The 22,386-nt window shown below is 38.5% G+C and overlaps 1 protein-coding gene and 2 pseudogenes across 1 annotated transcript; all 3 read left to right on the top strand.

The window, feature by feature from the left end:
• The first annotated feature begins 6,260 nt into the window (after positions 1–6,260).
• LOC144289330 (olfactory receptor-like protein OLF4) lies at positions 6,261–7,089 on the top strand (annotated as a pseudogene).
• Positions 7,090–17,373: 10,284 nt separating this feature from the next.
• On the top strand, positions 17,374–18,342 carry LOC144291113 (olfactory receptor-like protein OLF4). The gene has a single exon (XM_077860847.1). It carries the CDS (start codon positions 17,374–17,376, stop codon positions 18,340–18,342), a length of 969 nt encoding a protein of 322 aa, XP_077716973.1.
• A 1,488-nt stretch (positions 18,343–19,830) lies between these two features.
• On the top strand, positions 19,831–20,410 carry LOC144291112 (RWD domain-containing protein 4-like; annotated as a pseudogene).
• Positions 20,411–22,386: the final 1,976 nt, after the last annotated feature.

The raw sequence follows: 22,386 nt of genomic DNA, 5'->3' as shown, positions 1-22,386 counted from the left end.
CACGTAAAGACTGCTAACTCTGGGAAACGAACTAGGGGTGTTGGAAGGGGAGGAGGGCGGGGAGTGGGAGTGAATGGGTGACGGGCACTGGGGGTTATTCTGTATGTTAGTAAATTGAACACCAATAAAAAATAAAAAATAAATAATAAAAAATAAAAACAAAAAAAAACAAAAACAATTATCTGACAGGTGAAAGCTATGCTAAGGAGCATTGATTGCAATGATTTCATTACCAGGAAGCTGAATATTTGTAGATTAGTTACTCATTGGTTTTCTCTATTATACATTGTCTCTATCAGGTCTTTGCATTTGTACAGTGGATCCAGGGAGGTATTATTTTCATTTTTTATTGCATTTTTTTCAAACAACATTAGAAGAAGGTTTTGTTGTTTTACCAACTTTGCTGTTTGCATTGAGTTCTATTGTGTATGTGTAAATATATATGTAGGAAATTGTGTTTATTAGTACTATGGGCTCAAGTCTGTCACTTGGTTATATGGTGTTCTCTACATTGGATTTTTTTAATAAATTTATTTTTTATTGGTGTTCAATTTGCCAACATATAGAATAACACCCAGTGCTTATCCCATCAAGTGCCCACCTCAGTGACCGTCACCCAGTCACCCCCACCCCCTCCTACCTCCCCTTCCATCACCCCTAGTTCGTTTCCCAGAGTTAGGAGTCTTTCATGTTCTGTCTCCCTTTCTGATATTTCCCACTCATTTTTTCTCCTTTCCCCTTTATTCCCTTTCACTATTTTTTATATTCCCCAAATGAATGAGACCATATAGTGTTTGTCCTTCTCCGATTGACTTATTTCACTCAGCATAATACCATTTTTATTTCATTATCTTCACTTTAAAATTGAGTTGTCACTAATATTCTTCACTTGCCAATCCTTGTGATAAACATAAAAATAAATTGTATTTTGTACATTGAGTGCTAATAAATCATCTCTATACATATTTCTCACTTGTTTTCACATCTCTGTCATTCCCTGTGGGCCCTTTTGGCTCTTTGTGATGAAATCTATTTCCAAAAGTTACATCATCTTTGACCATCATCTCTTCTTTACATTTGACTGAAATCACCTTTACCTTCCATAAACATATTTGAATCAATATACCTTTATGTAAGAAAAACATTATCACTTAGAAATTATCTCCTCCTCAGTTGTAAATGTCATTCTCTCATGTTCCTTTATTCCAAGTCTTTGGTCATTAAATCTGGAATTAGCGACCCATCTTGATAACACTCAGTTATTCTTTTATGGCTTTATATACATCAGTTTTAGATTTTCATATACTTTGATTTCACACAGTTGTTTTGAAACCACTATACTTGACCTAATTTCATTCATCCTGACAATCTTTCTTCCTTATGTTCTTAGTGCTTTTCAAATCAGCACAGATGATGCACACATACACATTCACACACCATATAAACAGATGAGTAGTATCCTGTATTCATCATGAATGCTCTTTAAGCTCTGATGAAGTCTTATTTTCTACCTGTTTCCATTCTTCCTTCTTACTCAGTAATACCTCATGCACCTCCCTCAGTCAACTAGGGTAGTTCTGAGTCTTTATTTCAACATCTGCATAATATTTCACAACATGGTTGTGCCACTCACACTTTGAAAGTGTTTTCTTTCTCAATACCTTGCTATTATAAAAATCCTACAAAAATATTTGGAGATTGTTATGTTAAAAATCTGGTTCTCTACCAGAGGAGATCTTGTTCCCCAGGAGACACTGAACAGTTTGGAGTCATATGAGAGGTATCAGGAGAGGCCAGGGATGCTCTAAAAATAGCTACAGAGCCCAGGACACACACCACTACAGAGAACAGACTGGACCAGAATGTCAATAGTACTGAGATTGAGAATCCATGAACTGAAGAATATGTGTATTTTCATACTTATACCTATCTTTAGGTTGTTTTCCCAACATTGTAACAGTTTACATTTCTGCCAACAAAATTAGAGAAATTTATTTTGCTACCTGTTTAAACATCCACCCCAATCAGCATGAGAGATCTTTATACTATCCCATAAGCTGATGGGTGTGTAAGAGATTTCTTTTTTTCCTGTGTTGTTATTTTATATTTTATTTAAATTCAATTTGACACCATAACACCTAGTGCTCATCTCATCATGTGCCCTCCATAATGCCCATCGATCATTTATCCCGTCCCCCCACCCACTCCCCCTTCTGGAACCCTTCATTTTTCCCCCAGAGTTAGGAGTTTCTCATGGTTTGTCTTCCTCTCTAATTTTCCCCCACTCAATTTCCCTCCTTTTTCCTTATTGTCCCTTTCACTATTCCACATATGAGTAAAACCATGTGATAATGGTATTTCTCTGATTGACTTATTTCACTCAGCATACCTTCTAACATATGGACCAAAATACACTCAGAACCAAGAGGAGTGTCGTGTTGGGCCACACTGTGAAATTATATTCTCTCTTCCTTCCCATTCTGCCCCCCCTCTTTTGTCTTATTGTTTTGTTTTTGTTTTTGGTCTCTTTATATGGTTTTTTATTTTTTTATTGGAGTTTGATTTGCCTACATATAGTATAGTACCCAGTGCTCATCCCATCAAGTGCTCTCCTCAGTGCTCATCACTCAGTCACCCCATCCCCTTGCTCAACTCCCCTTCCACTACCCCTTGTTCATTTCCCAGAGTTAGGAGTCTCTCATGCTTTGTCACCCTCTCTGATTTTTGTCTTCTTGTTTTTGTTTTTGCAGTTGTGTTGTTTCTCTATATAAGTTTTGCTTGTTCATATAAATTGTAATTTATCACCCTCTAGTATACAGACCAAAATACACTCAGAACCAAGAGGATCACCATCTTGGTCAACTCTGTGAGACTATATTCTCTTTCCCCCACCACTTCCTCCTAATTTCTTTAAGGTTTTTACTATTTTTTTAATTTGTTTTTCACTTTTATGGTCTTTTCCTTTCTTTCTTTCTTTCTTTTTAATTTTTTGGTCCCTGACCTCTTTGTAATTATCTAGGATGTATTTTATTTAGTTCATGGTTGGTATTTTTGACTCTGCTCACTCATACAACCATACTTCACTGGAAAAAATGACTAGAAGGAAGAATTCACCAGAAAAGAAAGAACCAGAAGTAATACTCTCTTCAACAGATCTAATGTATATGGCTTTAAGTAATATGCCAGAGATAGAATTCAGGATTACAATTATAAAATTACTGGTGACTCATGATAAAAGCAAAAAAGAGTCTAGAGATTCTCTTACTGCAGAATTGAGATCTAATCAGGCCTAAATTAGAAATACTGTAACTGAGATGCAGTCTAAACTTGGTGCTCTGACAGCTAGGGTTAATGAGTCAAAGAGAGTGAATGACATGGAATACAAGTTGTTGGGGGGGAAAGGAAGCTGAGGAAAAGAGAGGAAAACAACTAAAAGCCCATGAGGAGAGACTGCAGGAACTAAGTGATAGTTTGAGAAAGAATAATATTCATTTTATTGGGATTCCAGAGGATGTGGAGAGAGGACCAGAAAGTATGTTTGAACAAATGATGACTGAGAACTTCCCTAATCTGGAGAAGGAAACAAACATTCATATCCAAGAGGTAGAGAAGACCCCCCAAAATAGACAAAACCCAATCAACACCCCAACATATAATAGTGAAGCTTACAAATTTCAGAGATACAGAGAGAATCCTAAAAGCAGCTCAAGACAAGAGAGCTGCTAATTTATATGGGGAGAAATATCAGATTAACAGCAGACCTATCCACAGAGACCTGGCAGGCCAGAAAGAGCTGGCAGGATATATTCAGGGTACTAAATGAGAAAAACATGCAGCCAAGAATACTATATTCAGCAAAGCTGTCATTCAGAATAGAAGGAGAGATAAAGAGCTTCTAGTATAGGCAGAAATTGAAAGAATATGTGACCACTAAAGCAGCCTGTAAGAAATATTAAGGGGGAACCTGTAAGCAAAGAGGGATCCCAAGGAAACAATCTGCAGAAACAGGGAGTGTATAGATGATACTATGTCACTAAACCCATATCTTTCAATAGTTACTCTGAACGTGAATGGACTAAATGATCCAATAAAAAAAACACAGGATATTGGACTGGATAAAAAGCAAGACTCATCTATATGCTGTCTACAAGAGACTCATTTTAGACCTAAGGGCACCTTCATACTGAAAATGAAGTGGGAGGAGAACCATTTACCATGCAAATGGTCCTCTACAGAAAGCCAGGGTAGCAATCCTCATATTGGATTTTAAGCCAAAGACTTAATAAGAGATGAAGAGGGAACACTGTATCACACTTAAAGAGTCTGTCCAACAAGAATACCTAACAATTATGAATATTTATGCCCCTTATGTGGAAGCAGCCAATTATATCAATAACCAAAATAATGAGATTTTTTTGTTGTTGTCTTCTCTTTTTTTGTATATGTTTATTGGAGTTCAATTTGCCAACATATAGTATAACACCCAGTGCTCATCCCGTCAAGTGTCCCCCTCAGTGCCCGTCACCCAGTCACCCCATCCCCCCGCCCATATCCTCTTCCAATACCCCTTTGTTTCCCAGAGTTAGGAGTCTCTCATGTTCTGTCACCCTCTCTCATATTTCCCCCTCATTTTGTTGTCTTCTTGAACCACCACTAAATTTGAGCAAATATTTATGTACTTGTCACCATGTTCATTGTTAGATGCCCCCTGATTATTGTATTCCATAAATTCTATGCCTATTCTGCAGCTAGCAGCATTCCTTTTTTAAAAGGGGTTTTATTTATTCATTTGAGAGAAAGAGCACACATGAGAGCAAGAGAGAGTACAAGCAGAAGGGAGGGGTAGATGGAGAGGGACAAGGAGACTCCGCATGGAGTAGGGAGCCAAAACTGGGGCTAACTCCCTGGACCCTGGCATCATGACCTGAGCCAAAGCCAGATGCTTAACCCACTGAGCCACTCAGGCACCTGCTAGCAGCATTTCAAATGCAGTTGACCGATTATTGTTTATTGACTTTTGGTTTATTATATTGCCCATAAAAAGTTTTAAATTTATATAGGTAAATATGTCTGTCCATTGGAAGCTGGCTAATTTGAATGTCAGGTAGTATTTTACATTGTTTGGGGGAAGGATCTCTAATCCAACAGCCTGAGTTACTGTCACTCCAGCTTCATCATGGAGGCTAGGAGTGAGGAGTCATGGTAAGAACACAGCCCAGGGACCAATGATCTGGAGTGTATGTCTGCACACATGCATGCATGCAAGAGCACATGCGCATGTATACATGTACCTTGTGGAGTGAGAACAGTCTTCAGAGCAGGGATACATAGTCTAATATATTCCAAAGTGACTCTTACAATACATAGGCCAGAACTCAATCACCAGATGGTACTCAGGAGGGACTCTATTTCAAAATCCAGGACTTTTTTGCAAATAGATTATAAAATACAAAAAGTGTGTAATGTTCTGTATGTTAGTAAATTGAACACCAATAAAAAATAAATTAAAAAGAAAAAAAGTGTGTAATGTGAGTGAATGACCAGCAGCAAAGTGATCTATTTCTTTAAAATTGCCTGAAACCATCCCTCATCATTCTCCTACTTATTCCCCTTCCCATGCTTGCTTCCTTTTGTGGATTTGAGTAGCTCAAAGTAGTATAATCCTCAGGACCTCTACAGAAGCCATTCCCTCTTCCAGCACACAGTTCCCCAGACATGTTCACGGCTCCTTCCCCCTCTTCTATGGGGTCTCTGTTCAAAGGTCACCTTGTTTACTGGTCTTGCCTGAACTCCAATTACAAAATAACACTCATATCCACTCTCTCCTTGATACCTGCTCTAATTCTCTTCATAGCACTTGACACCTGCTAATGTATTATTAATATTTTTATATGTTTCCATTCTCTTTCCATCATTGGATTATACTGGCTTTTGATTTTCAGGATCCCAAACTCATCACCAAGACATTGCCTGGAGAATGTTTGACCCTCAATACATATTCCTCAAATGTACAAAAGATATTTCTAATAAAGCAGTAGCATGTATGACCTCTGTGGGGGAAGGTGGGTAATGAGAACAAATGCCTAATCAGAGATAAAACGAAGGGGGGGAATCTCTTCAAGGAGACAGTCCCTACACAAGATACAGAAATTAACTTCTCGATGGTAAAATAGAAATTATCATATTTCAGCCATGTGAGCCACGCACTTCATGTAATAATTAATTTCTTTTTCTTCTTCCCTGGGAGTCAGTGCAACCACATGAAACCAGCCAATGCTACACGAATGTCAGAATTCCTTCTTCTAGGGTTTTCAGAGGAACCAGAACTTCAGCCCCTCATATTTGGGCTTTTCCTATCCATGTACCTGATCACTGTGTTTGGAAACCTGCTCATCATCCTGGCCATCAGCTCTGAATCCCATCTCCACACCCCCATGTACTTCTTCCTTGCCAACCTGTCCTTGGTGGACATCTGTTTCACCTCCACCACTGTCCCAAAGATGCTGTGGAACATTCAGACTCAGAGCAAAGTCATCACCTATGCAGGCTGCATCACACAGATGTATTTTTTCATAATCTTTTCAGGTTTGGACATCTATCTCCTGGCTGTGATGGCTTATGACAGGTTTGTGGCCATTTGTCAACCTCTACACTACATGGCCATCATGAACACCAGGCTCTGTGGACTGCTGGTTCTGGTATCCTGGACCACGAGTGTCTTGCATTCCTTGTTACAAACCTCAATGGTGTTGCGGCTGTCCTTCTGTACAGAGGTGGAAATCCCCCACTTTTTCTGTGAACTCAATCAAATGATCCAACTTGCCTGTTCTGACACCTTTCTTAATAATGTGGTAATGTATTTTGCAGCTATGTTGCTGGCTGGTGGTCCCCTCACTGGGATCCTTTACTCGTATTCTAAGATTGTTTCCTCCATTTGTAGAATCTCATCAGCTCAGGGCAAGTATAAAGCTTTTTCCACCTGTGCATCTCATCTCTCAGTTGTCTCCTTATTTTTTTGTACTAGCCTAGGAGTGTACCTTAGCTCTGCTGCTACCCAGAACTCCCACGCAAGTGCAGTGGCCTCAGTGATGTACACAGTGTTCACACCCATGCTGAACCCGTTCATCTATAGCTTGAGAAACAATGACATAAAGACAGCTCTGAAAAGAATCATTGGGGCTCCAGTGATACTGGGGCTGAAGATGTGCCCAAGATTGCAGGGCTCATAGGGTCAGAGCCAGGAACTGTCATTCTTTGATCAGACTGGGGAAGTAGAATCAGCTCCTTGTATTTATTTCCTGGAATTTCCATTTGTTTGAATTCAATTTCTCCATACATTTAATTAACTTACTTTATTAATATTCTGCTCTGTCTGATAAATTGCAATAGCAGAGTAATCATGAAATCTGTCCCCAAATTTCAGTACAAATGCTTTTCCCTATAGGGAAAAGCAGATTTTTATAATTTCTCTCAGTTCTGGTTGCTTTTATAATTGTATCTGTTCACTAAGACTGCATAACCAGCTATTCTGAAAACATGTATCTTCACATAACACCTTTATTATTGAATGAGATTGTCTGGTAGGGAGTTGTTCTGATCTATTCTGAACTACTTATCAGTCCCTACATTGTGTTCCTAAAGGTCACCCATGACGCTGTGTGGGGCTGTAGTTCATGTCTTTCTTCAACTAACAGATGATATTTATTTCCTTTATATATGGAGGTTAATCTTACAGCTTATTGAAAAAGTAAGTTACCAAATATAAATCACATTAATTTAATTTTGCTATTTCTATATCATATATCACACTTTGCCTTTTCCCAGTGATAAGACATTTCTCCCATCTCTATCAGGTGTGACCCAGCTACATGTCCTTTTGATCCAATGTGAGTCATAAACCATTAGAATTTTAAATTCTAACTAATTTTTGTAGCATAATTACATACAGTAAACTGCACATATATGAAATGTGTAATTTTCCAAAGGGGATTACTGGTGCCATAGTTGAATTATGCATACGGACTGTATGGGTCCATTTTTAAGAAAATGCCCAGGAAGTTTTATTTATATTTTTCTGTTATTTTTAAAAATATTACTCACCTGGACATCCATTTCCTTATTACTGAAGGTAATTTAGAACTTGAAATGAATGTTGTGAGAAATAAATAAAATGTTGGATACACTTTTTTTAGTCCAAAGAAAACATTTGAGAGTGAGGAACGTGTGTATGTACATGAATGTGTTCACATGCACATGTTTCTTTCAAATAAATATGCTCACACAAATGTGTGCACATATACACACACTGGATTATAATCCCATCTGTCCTGTTGAAAGAAAAGTTGAAAGCTGCAGAAAACGAAATGAAAAGGAATGTTTCCATAAATGTGAAATAGAAAAAATGTAGAAATTTTGACAAAAAAAAATTTTTTTTGCTTTTAAATTTTATTTTATTTTATTTTATTTTTTTTTTTTATTTTATTTTTTTATTTTTTTAATTTATTTTTTATTGGTGTTCAATTTACTAACATACAGAATAACACCCAGTGCCCGTCACCCATTCACTCCCACCCCCCGCCCTCCTCCCCTTCTACCACCCCTAGTTCGTTTCCCTGAGTTAGCAGTCTTTACGTTCTGTCTCCCTTTCTGATATTTCCCACACATTTCTTCTCCCTTCCCTTATATTCCCTTTCACTATTATTTATATTCCCCAAATGAATGAGAACATATAATGTTTGTCCTTCTCCGACTGACTTACTTCACTCAGCATAATACCCTCCAGTTCCATCCACGTTGAAGCAAATGGTGGGTATTTGTCATTTCTAATAGCTGAGTAATATTCCATTGTATACATAAACCACATCTTCTTTATCCATTCATCTTTCGTTGGACACCGAGGCTCCTTCCACTCTGGAAAACTGTGTGGAGGTTCCTCAAACAGTTAAAAATATACCTGCCCTACGACCCAGCAATTGCACTGTTGGGGATTTACCCCAAAGATACAAATGCAATGAAACGCCGGGACACCTGCACCCCGATGTTTATAGCAGCAATGGCCACGATAGACAAAAATATTTAAAGTAGAATGAGTGATTTGTATAAAAAAAAATTTACAGCAGGGTACCTGGATGGTGCAATCAGTTGAGCATCTAACTCTAAGTTTCAGCCCAGGTCACAGGGTCATGGGATCAACCCCCACATCAGTCTCCAGACTCAGTGAGGAGTCTGCTTGAGTTTCTCTCTCCCTCTAACCATCCCCTCTCTCTCTCAAATTAATAAATCATTTTTTTTAATTTAGGGTGAGTTAGTTTTAATAATTAATTACTTTCCCCTTTTTGTATATTTTTTATTGGAGTTCGATTTGCCAACATATAGTGCTCATCCTATCAAGTGCCCCTCTCAGCGCCTGTCAACCAGTCACCCCACCCCCCTGCTCACCTCCCCTTCTACTACCCCTTGTTCATTTCCCAGAGTTAGGAGTCTTTCATGGTTTATCACCCTCTCTGATTTTTCCCACTCATTTTCTCTCCTTTCCCCTATAATCCGTTTCACTATTTTTTATATTCCCCATATGAGTGAAACCATATGATGATTGTCCTTCTCGAATTAACTTACTTCACTCAGCATAATACCCTCCAGTTCCATCCACATCAAAGCAAATGATGTGTACTCGTCATTTCTAATGGCTGAGTAAAAATAGAGCTACCCTATGACCCAGCAATTGCACTACTGGAGATTTACCCCAAAGACACAGATGCAGTGAAAAGCTGAGACACCTGCACCCCAATGTTTATAGCAGCAATGTCCAAATTGCCAAACTATGGAAGGAGCCTCGGTTTCCATCAAAAGATGAATGGATAATGAAGATGTGGTATATATATACAATGGAATATTACTCAGGAATTAATTATATTCCTATCCTAATGCTCCAAAGGCCTCAAAACTAAAGCCATATTTACATTTATGCACTAGGAAATTTTCTGTACCATCGAATAGGGCTGAATATCTCCAAATCAACTCCAATTTCTCTCCTTAATTTGGAATTACAACACAAAATGTCTTGGCCAAAGAGAAGTTAACTGAATGCTTTGAGAGGCTTAAACCCAGTTCCTGTGAACAACATCTTATTGGATAAATATCTGTATTGGATTATTTTCACTCTCGTAACAAATATCCATACTCCCAATTCAAAACAAATAATTCTCTGAAAGTTCTAGAGATCAGAAGCATAAAAGAGGTGTCATTGGCCTAAAATAATGATGGTTGTGGGTCAGGATCCTTCTGCATGCTCTGGAAGAGAGCATCCCCTTTCTTGCTCCTATGTCCAGTGCCCCCCACATTCCTTGGCTCGTGGCCTTTCCTCAATCTGCAAAACCAGCACAACAGTAGCTTCATATGTCTGACTCCATTCTTCTTCCTCACTCTTCCACATTTAGAGGACCATTGTGATTGTACTAGTTCAATATGGATAATCCATATTATCTTCTTATTGTAAGATAATGACTAGTAGCTTTATTCAATCTGCTGTCTTAATTGCCCACTTAAGTAAGCTAACATTTTCAAAGGTTCTTCAGGATGACACCTTTTGGAGGCCCTTCTTGTGCCTACTACAAAGTCTTTTTCATATAAATTATTTGATGTCCATCAAGAGCCCTTCTAATTAAAAAAAATTGAGCACAGAATTTTTCACCACCCAAATATTGAGTATAAAACTCTTCTTTTTCAAATATCTACAAGGAAGATTCCTGGTGGAGACAACCTAAAACTACCTACATGTGACTCTAACACAGAACCACAGCCTTGCTCTCAAACTGTGTTCACCAGACCAGGACCTGTAGCATCAACACCACCTGGGGGCTTATTAGCAATGCAGAGTCTCCAAGGACATCTGAAGAGCTCAATACTTTAAACATCTACTCTTGGTTTTTGCTCAGGTCATGATTAAGGTCATGTGATGGAGCCCAATGTTGGGCTCTGCCCTCAGCACCAAGTCAACTTGACATTCTCCTTCTCCCTCTCTCTCTCCTTCTCTGCCTTCTCCTGCTCTTGTTCTCTTTCTCTCTCTCTCTAAATAAAAAAAATTAACTAACTAATTAGTTAATTAAAACTTTTTAAAAAGTGCAGAGTCTCTGGACCCACTGGACAACTGATGAGTCAGAATTTGCATTTTAACTACAAACTTTGCTGATTTGTATGCACAATGAAGGTAGAGAAGACCTGGTCTAGAATCCTATTTCTCCCCTTCTCACTATTGACACTAGGCCTGGATAGTCACTTTCCTGGGTGCAGGCCTATGGGTTACAGCTGTCTGGTAGCAGCCCCTCAGACATGGCCAATGATCCCAGTTGAGAACCACCATGTCAGAATTTCATAATTTTAATTTCAGCATTCTGACAGATCTGGCAGATCTATTTTTAACTCTTTGAGGAACTTCCACACAGTTTTCCAGAGTGGCTGCACCAGTTCGCATTCCCACCAACAGTGCAAGAGGGTTCCCTTTTCTCCTCATCCTCTCCAACATTTGTGGTTTCCTGCCTTGTTAATTTTCCCCATTCTCACTGGTGTGAGGTGGTATCTCATTGTGGTTTTGATTTGTATTTCCCTGATGGCAAGTGATGCAGAACATTTTCTCATGTGCTTCTTGGCCATGTCTATGTCTTCCTCTGTGAGATTTCTCTTTATGTCTTTTGCCCATTTCATGATTGGATTGTTTGTTTCTTTGCTGTTGAGTTTAGTAAGTTCTTTATAGATCTTGGATACTAGCCCTTTCTCTTAGGTCATTGCAAATATCTTCACCCATTCTGTAGGTTGCTTTTAGTTTTGTTGACTGTATCTTTTCTGTGCAAAAGCTTCTTATCTTGATGAAGTCCCAATAGTTCATTTTTGCTTTTGTTTCTCTTGCCTTAATGGATGTATCTTGCAAGAAGGCAATTTACACGTTTAATGCAATCCTTATCAAAATATCATGGACTTTCTTCAGGGAGTTGGAACAAATTATTTTAAGATTTGTGTGGAATCAGAAACCACCCCAAATAGCCAGGGGAATTTTAAAAAAGAAAACCATAGCTGGGGGCATCACAATGCCAGATTTCAGGTTGTACTACAAAGCTGTGGTCATCAAGATAGTGTGGTACTGGCACAAAAACAGACACATAGATAAATGTAACAGAATAGAGAATCCAGAAGTAGACCCTCAACTTTATGGCCAACTAATATTCAACAAAGGAGGAAAGACTTACCCACTGGAAAAAAGACAGCCTCTTCAATAAATGGTGCTGGGAAAATTGGACATCCACATGCAGAAGAATGAAACTAGACCACTCTCTTTCACCATACACAAAGATAAACTCAAAATGGATGAAATATCTAAATGTGAAACAAGATTCCATCAAATCCTAGAGGAGAACACAGGCAACACCCTTTTTGAACTTGGCCATGGATATAACTTTAAATCAAGGTTGTGGTCAAGTGCTGAGAAGTTTAGACCTCTGAAAATAGGAGAATAATTAATGGAGAAAAAGTATGAAAACTGAATTCACCTGATGTACAATGGGGTCTCCTAGGAACAGAGAATTAGCCAGGAATATTTCCATTCTGTCCAGACTAGTATACCCAGGAGAAATCACGCATTTAAAGGCTGGAGCGCCAAGAGAGAAATGTGCTTAATGAGCAACGTGGGGAACTGTAAATACCTCTTCTGCTACAGAATCTCAGAGTGTGTATTTTGGTTGGACAGAACATCATTGTTGCTTTTGTAGTCATAAGTCTGGCTAGGAGACCAATGCATGAGACCTTCCCGCTGTCTTGTCGGGGGCAGAGTTTAATCTCCATCATCAACTATCCAGGGAGGAATTGTGACTTGCAAAGGGAAAACTTGCTCTCTGAGTTCCCATGCAGGTGAGTTCAATAGCCCAACAGAAACTGCAGGAGAGGATCAGAGGCATCTGAAGGCAAGAACTTGCACCTGAGGCCACTGAGAATCCATTCAGCATAGCCCAGAATGCAGAGATCACTGCAGTTGTTTGCTGGCTTTACCAGCAAATGAGTGTATTTATTTAGGATGCTGAAAATAAAAGTAAACCTTGCAATCAGAAGTGCAGTATCAATGTTGACAATTGGATCATATTAATGAAAGCTTAGTTAAAAGGAATGGGGAGGCATAATATGCTCCCAGTAAAAGAGTGCAAGGATTTTTCTCATTAACAGGAACCACAAATAGGATATTAGCTGTGGAGAGAGATACAGTGAAGTGAGGACATGTCCTTTTATTTTAAGACAGGGCATCTTAAACTATGCTTCCACATAGATGAGAAAGATCCAGACCAAGCCATGATTGCAAATACATCCTTGCCATTGTGGTGTGTGAAACATACACACATTATCTTCTCTCATTCTGAGAACTCACATGAAAAAACTATATGAAATAGATAAAAGTGGGTATGCTAATGAGCTTTAGTTTGCATTATTTTAGAACTTGTGAGGCTGACTGTATTTGTGGGTTTGTTGGTCATTTGGTAGCTTCTTTTAAAAATTTTTCTATGCATGTCCTTTGTTTTTGGATAGTGTTATAACAGTGGGGTGTTTTTCTCTTTTTTGTATATTTTTTTAATTAGAGTTTGATTTGCCAACATATAATACCCAGTGCTCATCCCGTCAAGTGCCCCTCTCAGTGCCTGTCACCAAGTCACTCCATGGTTTTTTTTTTTCTTTTTTAAAATTTTGATAATTGGGGTGCCTGGCTGACTTGGTCAATGAGGCATGCAACTCTAGATCTCAAGGTTGTGAGTTTGAGTCTCATGCAGTGTATAGAGATTGCTTTAAAATAAAATCTTTTTAAAAATAAATAAAATAAAACTGTGATCCGTTATAACAAAGAATTGGAGTTTTTATACAAACTGTTGGCCATTTAGTTATTTTATGTCTGTGTAAATGTATTTGTGGGGAATTTGTGAAAGGTTATGAATTTCATGTGGTCAAATCTATTAGTCAGTGATATTGGGCTCTCAATTGCTGAATTTTTTGTTGTGGTGGTACAATTGACATATAACATCCCTATTAGTTTTGGATATAAAACATAATGATTTCATACTTGTATACATGACAAAATGATCACCACACTTGCTACCATGCGTTGTCACAAAGTCCTTACCTTATGATGAGATCTTTTAAACTCTACTCTCTTGGTGACTTTCCAATCTATGATGCTATTATTCACTGTAATCACCACACTGCACATTCTGTCTCATGCGTTGCTTTGTCATTTTCTTTTTTCTTACTAAGAGTTGAGCAGACATTTTAATATTCTTCATGTGTCAGTCTTTGCTATACATGAAAAAGAAATTGCTTCATCCTTAGCAGTGATAAATTACCCTTTATACATGTTTATGCCTTGTTTTCATATCTTGGTTATTCCTTAGTGTTTTTTGGACTTTTGTGATTGGATCTGTTTCTGGAGGTTGTGTCTGTATTTTTAATATTTATAGCTGCCTTCAGATAGTTTCCCTAGCATTCCACATTTCCTATTTCTGCCAACAAAATTAGAGAGTACCCCTTTCACTGACAGATTAGAAGTTCCAGCCCCAATCAACGTGGCAACTCTTCATTGGCTTTCTTAGCTGATGGGCATGAGAAAGAAATCTTACTTGTTTTTTCTAACTATCACCACCTTGAGAAAGATTCATATATTAGATCCCCATTCATTTGTCCATTATTATCATTATTGTTGTCCATATATTTCATGCCCGTTTCTCACAGCTACATTTCAAATGATTTTTACAAAATTGTTATTATTAAACCGATTTTTGGTTTGGTATTATTGATCTTTAAAAAATGTTAAGTTGATAAAGTTAAATATGTCTTCCTTTTTGTTTCTGATTTTCTCACCTTAATAATGATGGTTTTGCCCACCTATAGATTTTTATGTACACTTTTTTATATGTTCATTTACAATATTTTATTTACTTTTACACCGGTATCTTTAATCCCTCTGTTTTCCTTAAGAGTGAATAAGATATGGAACCACCTCATTTCCTTCCGGACAGCCCTTTGTGCCCATTTTCATTCAACAATCCAGTCTTTTCTAATTGAAGTACAACCTTCTCATCTATCCATGTCTATTGTGACCTAATTCCTAACTCATTCAACAAATAATTACAGAACAATCAGTATGTGCCAGAAAGTTCTAGATACATTTTATGATATATTCTCTTATGTCGAGGTCTTCACTACTAATTGATGTTGATATTATTGAGTGTGTGGTATGTCATGTTCAGTTTGTTTTTGACGTTCCTTTTAGTTTTAATTCAGTTGTGTAAAATTACTGTAGTTAACAGGTTTATCTCCTTGCCATTCTTCTTGTTCTATAGCATCTCATTTTCTTAAGTGTATTTATATAAAAGCACTTAAGACACATATACTCCCATAGTTTGGGAAAAAACAAAAGTGAACAATGTAGATGACATGTCTGCTCACTTGGTACTGCATGTAATGGCAAATACAAAGTGCCATAAAATAAATATGTATGTCATGTAAGGTCCCTATGGAAAAATCACACAGAGAAGCAATCTTGCATAAGAGGATAGATTGTCATGGTGAGTGCAGGAGGTAGAGAGCTGAATCTGAGGCAAAGACTGGAACCAAGACTTGTCAAAAAGATCAAACCTCAAAGAACAAGAATAACAAAGAAAAGATGTCACATAAGATAAATTAGGAAGTGGCTTGCTTCACCTCCTCCCCACTAGGCCATATAAACAGCAATTGGTCAAATAAATATGCACTGGCCATGAGCAAAGCAATCCTTCTCCTCCATGATATTAAAATAGTTCACCTGCTGTTCTACTTTGTATATTTCCTATTGTTAAGTGTTAGTTTATATCTTTTGCTCATTTTTCTCTCATAGCATTCCATCTATGTGTTTCACACCATGAAAATATCACTACTTTGGCTTTTTCTCCTTATTACTTTTGCTGGGCATCAAGGGGATCTAAGGAGGTCAGAAGTGTCACCAGAACCAAAGACGCTTTTTCTTCCTCTTGGTCAGTTTCTCAGGGGCCACCTGCACTATTGGATCTGTCTTCCCTCTCATGTCCATGTCATTCCTCTCTTTTCTCTCTGTCTTTACTGAGAAGATTGCCCATGTTTCTTTAAGTTGGTATTAGGCATAAAAAGAGCATACTGATAGGCATCCTCAAGTTTATTTGCCCATAAGAATTTCTGGGTACCATTTCTGCATTCTTTAGGGAAAAGATAACAAAATCTGGCCAGACTGATGTGTATCAACTACTGGTCTATATAGTGTGGGTGGGGTTGAAAAAGTCATGGCAGTCAGTAGTACAGGAGGCCATAAGTGGGTCATGGTGTGTGTGTGTGTGTGTGTGTGTGTGTGTGTGTGTGTGTGTGTTGATGGCAGTCCTCAGAGCAAGGTTACCAGGGCTCACATATCCTAGGCTGACTCTAATTGACAGAATCCAGAACTCAACCAACAGTAGTTACTAACAGGGGTTTCCATTTCAACTCACAGGACATCTCTATAGCAAAATTAAGAAAGTCCTGCAAAACTAATAAAATGAGGGATTCCGTGTGTCTTGAATTTTCAGCCATAGTGGATGGCTGCTTCATTCCTCAACACACACTGCCACCACCTCTCATTACACTCCTTCTTGCTACTTCCCCTCGACACCCTGGCTTTCTTTTGAGCCTTGGTTTTCTGAATCAAGCAGCTTCCTCGGGGCATTGGCCCTGGCTATTGCCCCTGCTGGGCACACACTTCCTGAGATAAATTCTACCCCCTTCCCTACCTCCCTCAAGGTCTTATTCACCCGTCACCTTCTTTGCAGATCTTGTGTGAACATCCAGTAAAAAGAAATGAAAGCCTGTTAACCCTCTCCTTTAAGCCTGCTTTCCTTGTCTTCACAGCTCCTCTCATCATCTGACATTTAATTGTTTTTTGTATTTGCTTACAATCTACATCATAGGATTATAAGGACATTGTTTATCAGCACCCTGTATATATTGTCTATACAGTGCCTGGAACATGGTCTATACTCAGTACATATTCCATAAAGGAATGAAAAATATTCTCAATAAAACAAGAGTATATATATATATGTGTATATATATATATATATATATACATATATATATATATACACACACACACACACACTTGAGGAAAGGACTGAGGTAGAAACACAATTCCTGATGAGAAATGGTGCAAGGGATGGCCTAATGGGGACAAGACCACACACATATATTGAAATTAATTTCTTGACTCTAAAATATGGTCAAGTGGTAGCATTTATGCTAGGTTACTAACACTTGCTTGTGTGAAATTAGTCATTTATTTTTCTATATCCTGATAGTTACCTCCCACCCATGGAGCCAGGGAACCTTACAGAAGTTTCAGAGTTTCTTCTTCTGGGATTTTCAGAGGGACCAGAACTGCAGCCTCTCATCTTTGGGTTTTTCCTCTCCATGTACCTGATCACTGTGTTTGGAAACCTGCTTCTCATCCTGGCTGTCAGCTCTGACTCCCACCTCCACACACCCATGTATTTCTTCCTCGCCAACCTGTCCTTTGTAGACATTTGTTTCACCTCCACCACCATCCCCAAGATGCTGATGAATATACAGACAGAGAGAAAAGTCATTACCTATGCAGACTGCATCACCCAAATGTATTTTTTCCTACTCTTTGCAGGATTGGACAACTACATCTTGACCGTGATGGCCTATGACCGATTTTTGGCCATCTGTCACCCCCTGCACTACACAGTCATCATGAATCCCCAGATCTGTGGACTGCTGGTTTTGGTATCTTGGATCATGAGTGCCCTGCATTCTTTGTTACAAACCTCAGTGGTGTTGCGGCTGTCCTTCTGTACAGAGGTGGAAATTCCCCACTTTTTCTGTGAAATTAAACAGTTGGTCCAACTTGCCTGTTCTGACACCTTTCTTAATGACATGGTGATGTATTTTGGAGCTGGGCTGCTGGGTGGTGGTCCCCTTGCTGGGATCCTTTACTCTTATTCTAAGATCATTTCCTCCATATTTGGGATCTCATCAGCTCAGGGCAAGTATAAAGCATTTTCCACTTGCGCATCTCACCTCTCAGTTGTCTCCTTATTTTACTGTACAAGCCTAGGAGTGTACCTTAGTTCTGCTGCTCCCCAGACATCACACTTGAGTGCAACAGCCTCAGTGATGTACACAGTGGTCACACCCATGCTGAACCCCTTCATCTACAGCCTGAGAAATAAAGGCATAAAGAGGGCTCTGAAAAGATTCTTTGGAAAACAAAGTATAAAAGGGCCCTTTTCTCTGGGGCTGAAGAAATACACGTAATAGCAGGTACTCAAACCCTGAAAGCCAGTCATGGTAATTCTTTGATCAGATTATGGAAGTAGAATTTATTCCTTTCTTGATTTTCCGGAATGTCCCTTTCTGGGATATCAACTTCTCTGTACAACTTAAGTAACTGACTGTATTAACCTTTCTGCTCTCTGGTGTCTCACAGTGTTTTCCCTAGTTGTTTTCCTACACTCCCAATTTGTTTCCCAATTTTGGACAAAAATGTTTGAAATTCCCATTTATCCAAGAGATTCTACAGATGTTTTAAGAATAATTTCTTCTGAAATGAAATACATCATACCAAGGAAGCTTTCTTTTGTTTTCAAAAAAAATCACAAGTAAAACTACTTTTATGAAAAAAAATCCACATTTGGCATGCAAATCCACTTATAATTTCATAAGAAAGGAAAGTCTGACACCTCAGGTAACCATTTTTGTGTCCATTATTCCTTTAAATATCTGTTCTTCCCTGAAAATGTAGACTTTAACATATAGTGTGTTTTGTAACAAGTCATTGGTTTTTTTTTTCCTTATTAGGATCCTGTTCTGTTATTCGGCTCAGTGACCACATTGCCTACCATGGTCACTGGCAAAACTGATAATCAAATACATGTCTCCAGTTGTTTTCTACACAGAAAGACAAATTTCACTAAATAATTTGGCATAATATGGCCATAGAGTCAGAGATGAAGCAAAATTTAAGTCAGACATTTATTAATGTGAAAACTAATGTTTTCATCCTGCACATCTCTTTATTGATAATGTAAAACTGGCATCCATGTGGAAGAGAGTCTACTATTAGGGTGAAGAAGTGTTTGCATAATTATGTTTTCTGTTTCCTCTTCCTGCTTCTGCCTAGAAATTTCCATGTCTCCTTACGAATATGATTCATTGGAGTATAATTGCATACAAATAACCTGCACACCTTTAAAGTATACAATACCCCTGGCTCAGTCAGTTGAGCATTCAACTTTTGTTTGTTTTGTTTTGTTTTATAATAAATTTATTTTTTATTGGTGTTCAATTTGCCAACATACAGAATAACACCCAGTGCTCATCCGGTCAAGTGCCTCCCTCAGTGCCCATCACCCATTCACCCCCATCCCCCGCCCTCCTCCCCTTCCACCACCCCTAGTTCATTTCCCAGAGTTAGGCATTCAACTTTTGATTTCATCTCAGCTCATGATCTCAGGGTCTTGGGACAGAGTTTCCTGTAGGGCTTACACTGAACAGGGAATCTGCTTGGAGGATTTCTCTCTCACCCTCCCTCTAAAATAAATAAATCTTTAAAAAGAATAAAATATACTGTTTGCTGAATTATGGGAAGGATACAAAAAATAATATGATAGGGGCACACAGGACTCTTGTCTGCACTGTGAGGGGTGCACCTCCCACAATATAGAGCACAGAAGGAGGACACTCAGCCTCAGGGCCACTGTTCTCACTTCATCCTTGCCACCTGGGAGGCATCTCATAACCCACATGGTGAGTGCCAAGGAAGACCAAGAGATGGAACTGTAAGTATGACCTTCTGTTTATGCAGGAGATGAAAGATTCTGAGAATTAAGTCCAGTTGCATTTCAATACAGGAGAGATGAAAATGGTGATCCCACAGTCTTCTTAATAGAGATTTCCTGGACAGAAGCATAGTCTCAAACACCTCCAATTATATCTGTGAACACTTTTAGCAACATCCACATCATCAGCTGTAAAGCAGAGCAAATCAGCCAAGTTACAGGAAGCAGGGGGGGGTTTCTTGAGATGCTGTGACCTACACATTATTTGAATATGCCAAGGACACTAAAGAGCAGTTCATGGAGAATCACCATCCCATTAATTCTACCACACTCATAACCAGTATCATCTCCACTGAAACTCCTAATACAGCCCCATCAAGTAAGAACATGGACAAAGACAAAACTTTCAAAAGCCCAGAAATGTTAGCTGGCAGATAAAGCAGATAGATCACAAAAGAGAACTTGCCCAGAGATGGGACTGGGTTGACGTGGTGAACCATTTAAGCAAAACTGGCTCTAAAGAGACACCTAACTCTGAGAAATAAACAAGGGGTAGTGGAAGGGGGAGTGGGCGGGGGTTTGGGGTGACTGGGTGATGGGCAATGAGGGGAGCACTTGGCGGGATGAGCACTGGGTGTTATGCTTATACGTTGGCAAACTGAACTCCAATAAAAATTTTTTATTTAAACTGGATCTAAAGGTGATGACTAGTGCTTGGAACTGAACACAGGTGAAGAGCATCCTTTAAACAGTAAACTGGTGTCAAAATCCTTCATTCCTCTTTTTTTTTGGAATTAAGACACCTTTTTGTATAACGTATTTTGTGTATGGTTCTTATGTTAAAAAAATGTTTTAAGCTGAAAGTTCGTAAAGGGATCTGATTGTATTAAATTATTTTCACAAACTTGCCTTAAAAGGTGAAATGTTAAAAAAAATAAACATACTACGTGGCTGCATTTGTGTAGAGTTCAAAAAAAGGTTGCAGTAAGTTTTAACTCTGTTATATTATTGTTAAAATGTGATCACCCTGAGCCTCAATTTCCTTATTTCTGAAGGTGATGTGGGGGAATGAACCCTAACTCCAGAAAGACGTTGTAAGAAATAAATGAAACATGTAGAAGCACTTTGTTGAGTCCAAAGGAAATGTTCAAGGTTAGGAATGTGCGTATGTATATGTGTGTGTATATTTGTATACATCTTTTTCTCAAATAAACACATTCACACACATTTATGTATATACACAGAGACTTATTTAAATCCCGTCTATTGTGTTGCAAAGAAACCTGAAAGTTGGAGGGGACACAAATGAATAAACACTTTGATGAACATAAAAACAGAGTGTTGAGTGCAGTCGGAGTGGCTCAGCAGTTTAGCACCACCTTCAGCCCAGGACGTGGTCCTGAAGACCCGGGATCAAGACCCCTTCTCACTCTGCTTCTCTCTCTCTCTCTCTCTCTCTCATGAATAAATAAATAAAATATTTTTAAAAATAGAGTGTTGAATTTTGACACAAAGAATTTCTTGGCAGAGCTGGTTCTTTGAAAGAATTAATAAGATAGATAAACCTTTAGCCAGCCTTAATAAATAGAGAGAGAAAAGACTCAAATTAATAAAATCATGAATGAGAAAGGAGAGATCACCACCAATACCAATGAAAGACAAACGATTTTAAAAACTTACTATGAACAGCTATACGCCAATAAATTAGGCAATCTAGAAGAAATGGACACATTTCTGGAAAGCCACAAACTACCAAAACTGGAACAGGAAGAAATAGAAAACCTGAACAGGCCAAATGAGGGAGGAAATTGAAGCAGTAATCAAAAACCTCCCAAGACACAAAAGTCCAGGGCCAGATGGCTTCCCAGGGGAATTCTTTTTCTTTTTTTTTTTTTTTCAAATTTTATTTTTTTAATAATAAATTTATTTTTTATTGGTGTTCAATTTACCAACATACAGAATAACACCCAGTGCTCATCCCATCAAGTGCCCCCCTCAGTGCCCATCACCCTTTCACCCCCACCCCGCCCTCCTCCCCTTCCACTACCCCTAGTTCGTTTCCTAGAGTTAGGAGTCTTTATGCTCTGTCTCCCTTTCTGATATTTCCCACACATTTCTTCTCCCTTCCCTTATATTCCCTTTCACTATTCTTTATATTCCCCAAATTAATGAGAACATACAATGTTTGTCCTTCTCCAATTGACTTACTTCACTCAGCATAATACCCTCCAGTTCCATCCACGTTGAAGCAAATGGTGGGTATTTGTCGATTCTAACGGCTGAGTAATATTCCATTGTATACATAAACCACATCTTCTTTATCCATTCATCTTTCAATGGACACCCAGGCTCCTTCCACAGTTTGGCTATTGTGGACATTGATGCTATAAACATCGGGGTGCAGGTGTCTCGGCATTTCATTGCATCTGAATCTTTGGGGTAGATCCCCAACATTGCAATTGCTGGGTTGTAGGGCAGATCTATTTTTAACTCTTTGAGGAATCTCCATTCAGTTTTCCAG

This window comes from Canis aureus, chromosome 19, assembly GCF_053574225.1.
Source record: "Canis aureus isolate CA01 chromosome 19, VMU_Caureus_v.1.0, whole genome shotgun sequence".
In the NCBI taxonomy this organism is placed as follows: domain Eukaryota; kingdom Metazoa; phylum Chordata; class Mammalia; order Carnivora; family Canidae; genus Canis; species Canis aureus.
The sequence above is the reverse complement of the archived record's forward strand: the minus strand, read 5'-3'. Positions and strand labels throughout refer to the sequence as shown.

Bases quoted from the DNA above. Each gene is read 5' to 3' on its own strand.
- LOC144291113 (XM_077860847.1), top strand. From the start codon at position 17,374: ATGGAGCCAGGGAACCTTACAGAAGTTTCAGAGTTTCTTCTTCTGGGA.